Raw genomic sequence first — 2,195 nt, 5'->3', positions numbered from 1 at the left:
TTGTATAGAGTTACTATTATAACATGGGTTTGGGTAATAAACCATTAGTAGACTAATGTATTAATCTAATCCGTAGCACGTGTCTCTGCGCCATTGGTCATTCATATGACCTATTCAAGATAGACTTACACCTAGTAACAATACGAGATGGATATGGATGGATCATCGATGGACACTTCAAGCTAATTCATGTGGTAAATTTGGAACGATACGAACTGGCAACAAATCGGCTCGAGTGGGCAATAACTACCTTAAACGAAACAACAGCATCTAAAGAGGTACTACTATTCCAGCTAGGCAGAATCCGCACATGTTTAATCGAACTAAGAGGTCAGATTTAAACGATCTATTAACTGGATTGGGCTTGGAAATTGATTGCTGGCTCACCTGATGCTACGGACTGGGATAAGGTCCTCCGAAACGAAAATTCCCTTAATAAAAACAAAGAGCAGCGGTACAAGGTGAATGATGAAATTTTTTAAGAAAACTAATCAGTTATTGCAGAGGCTCAATGGCATTGTGGTCGCCACCAATTATGTGATCAACAAGAGGAACTTGGATAGGATTTCTCAAGAAGTCCAGCATAAAATCTTTATCCTGAAAGAAGACGTCAACGAACTGATCCGTGCTTGTCAGATGGCTAAAGCAGGAGTCGTCAACACCAATTTTCTGAGTATAGAGGAAGTTAACCAGCTTGTCAGTGAGATCGACGTTCTTCCATACAGCAACGCCATCGAAGCGATTGAATATAGCAAACCATCGATCTACACCAACAACACACTCCTCTTATACGTGTTGTCCCTACCAAAGGTCACAGAAGCTAGATTTAATCGCCTGATCGCAAGAGCTAACATACAGAACGGCGTCCGAGTGGAATTGGCATATCAAACAATCCTGACCAATAAACATCAGACATTCGGCATCAAGGAACACTGCTTGCAATTATCTGCTACCATGATCTGTGAAGGGAAATCACTCGATCTGCTACCAGAATCTAGTTGCCTGACTCGTCTTCTCAAGGGAGGACAAACAAGTTGTACTTACGCTACCTGTAACGATTCCACTGTTGAAATCATCAAGGATGATACCATTTTCCTTGACAATTTTATAGGGATTGTAAAATCAGGTAACAATTCAAATACACTTAATGGTTCTTATATCCTCCAGATGGACCATGAAACCGTAGCAATCAATGGCAAAAACTACTCGAGTACTAGTAGATCAGGAGTACAGGAGCTTCCACCAATCTTGGCCAGCGTCACCAACCGCAGTGTGGCAATGAACCTTAACCTAAAACACGGGATGACAGCTCATAATATCAAGCTCCTGGGATACGTCAAGGAGAAAACCAATTGGTTTGCATTTACCGATGGTTTGGTGTTAGTCATACTAATGTTATCCCTTTAGCACATTTGGAGAAGGATTACGGCGAAGATACACCTACCTGCGTTGAACATTGACAACAAGGCTAATTCAAAATTCGAGGAACGTCCATCCAATCTGCGGGACGCAGACCTTTAAAGGGGGAGCAGTTAACACATCCGCCGTCACCCAACATGTTGCATTCCCCCAGTCCAGCAATACACGTGGTTAACAACATAATTGACATCCTACACCTTTGTCAAGGCCAAGTGCATTTCATCATATCATGCAATAGCAATATTGTGCAACGCTATCAGACACCTATGGCAACTGTCGGCCACAGTTAGTACCTCTGGCTAATGCTTACGCAACCATTAGTATAACGGAGCCAATGCATTAGACATTGCAGCGGTGTCAGCATAATTTCATTGCACACGGTTGTGAAATCAGTGTGTTGCATATTTCAAGTTACCTGTGGGAATTCAAGGCCAAGGCGGCTCACTGACGTCGCGTATGTCTGGCTATAGAACAACGGCAGCGGAACAGTCTATAAAGGGCAGCAGAACTCGGAGCAGCGGCAGTTGCATCGGGGTGTTATAGTCAATTAGGCTTATTTATTTATGTCAATAAAGTACTTTTATTATAACGTTTAAATTACCTCTTTCAATTCCAGGGCAAGTTGGCCCTTTAATTTTCTTAGTTATTCAGGACCCTCAGTCCTTAACTTCCATATTACATATGAAAAAGCATCCGAGACGTGCAAAACGCCATCCGTGCACTGAAAATTCGTCTTTTTAATACAGGCGTATTTGAATTGAATATTTCCATTATAC

At 42.0% G+C, this 2,195-nt stretch overlaps 1 protein-coding gene across 1 annotated transcript; it reads left to right on the top strand.

Moving 5' to 3' along the window:
- The first annotated feature begins 488 nt into the window (after positions 1-488).
- On the top strand, positions 489-1,963 carry LOC118754342. The gene is made up of 2 exons (XM_036489215.1): positions 489-1,355; positions 1,408-1,963. Exons 1-2 carry the CDS (start codon positions 637-639, stop codon positions 1,451-1,453), a joined length of 765 nt encoding a protein of 254 aa, XP_036345108.1. The 5' UTR covers positions 489-636; the 3' UTR covers positions 1,454-1,963.
- The last annotated feature ends 232 nt before the right edge of the window (positions 1,964-2,195 follow it).

Source organism: Rhagoletis pomonella, unplaced genomic scaffold (assembly GCF_013731165.1).
Source record: "Rhagoletis pomonella isolate Grant_MI unplaced genomic scaffold, Rhpom_1.0 Rhpom_scaffold_03747, whole genome shotgun sequence".
Lineage (NCBI taxonomy): Eukaryota > Metazoa > Arthropoda > Insecta > Diptera > Tephritidae > Rhagoletis > Rhagoletis pomonella.
The sequence above is the reverse complement of the archived record's forward strand: the minus strand, read 5'-3'. Positions and strand labels throughout refer to the sequence as shown.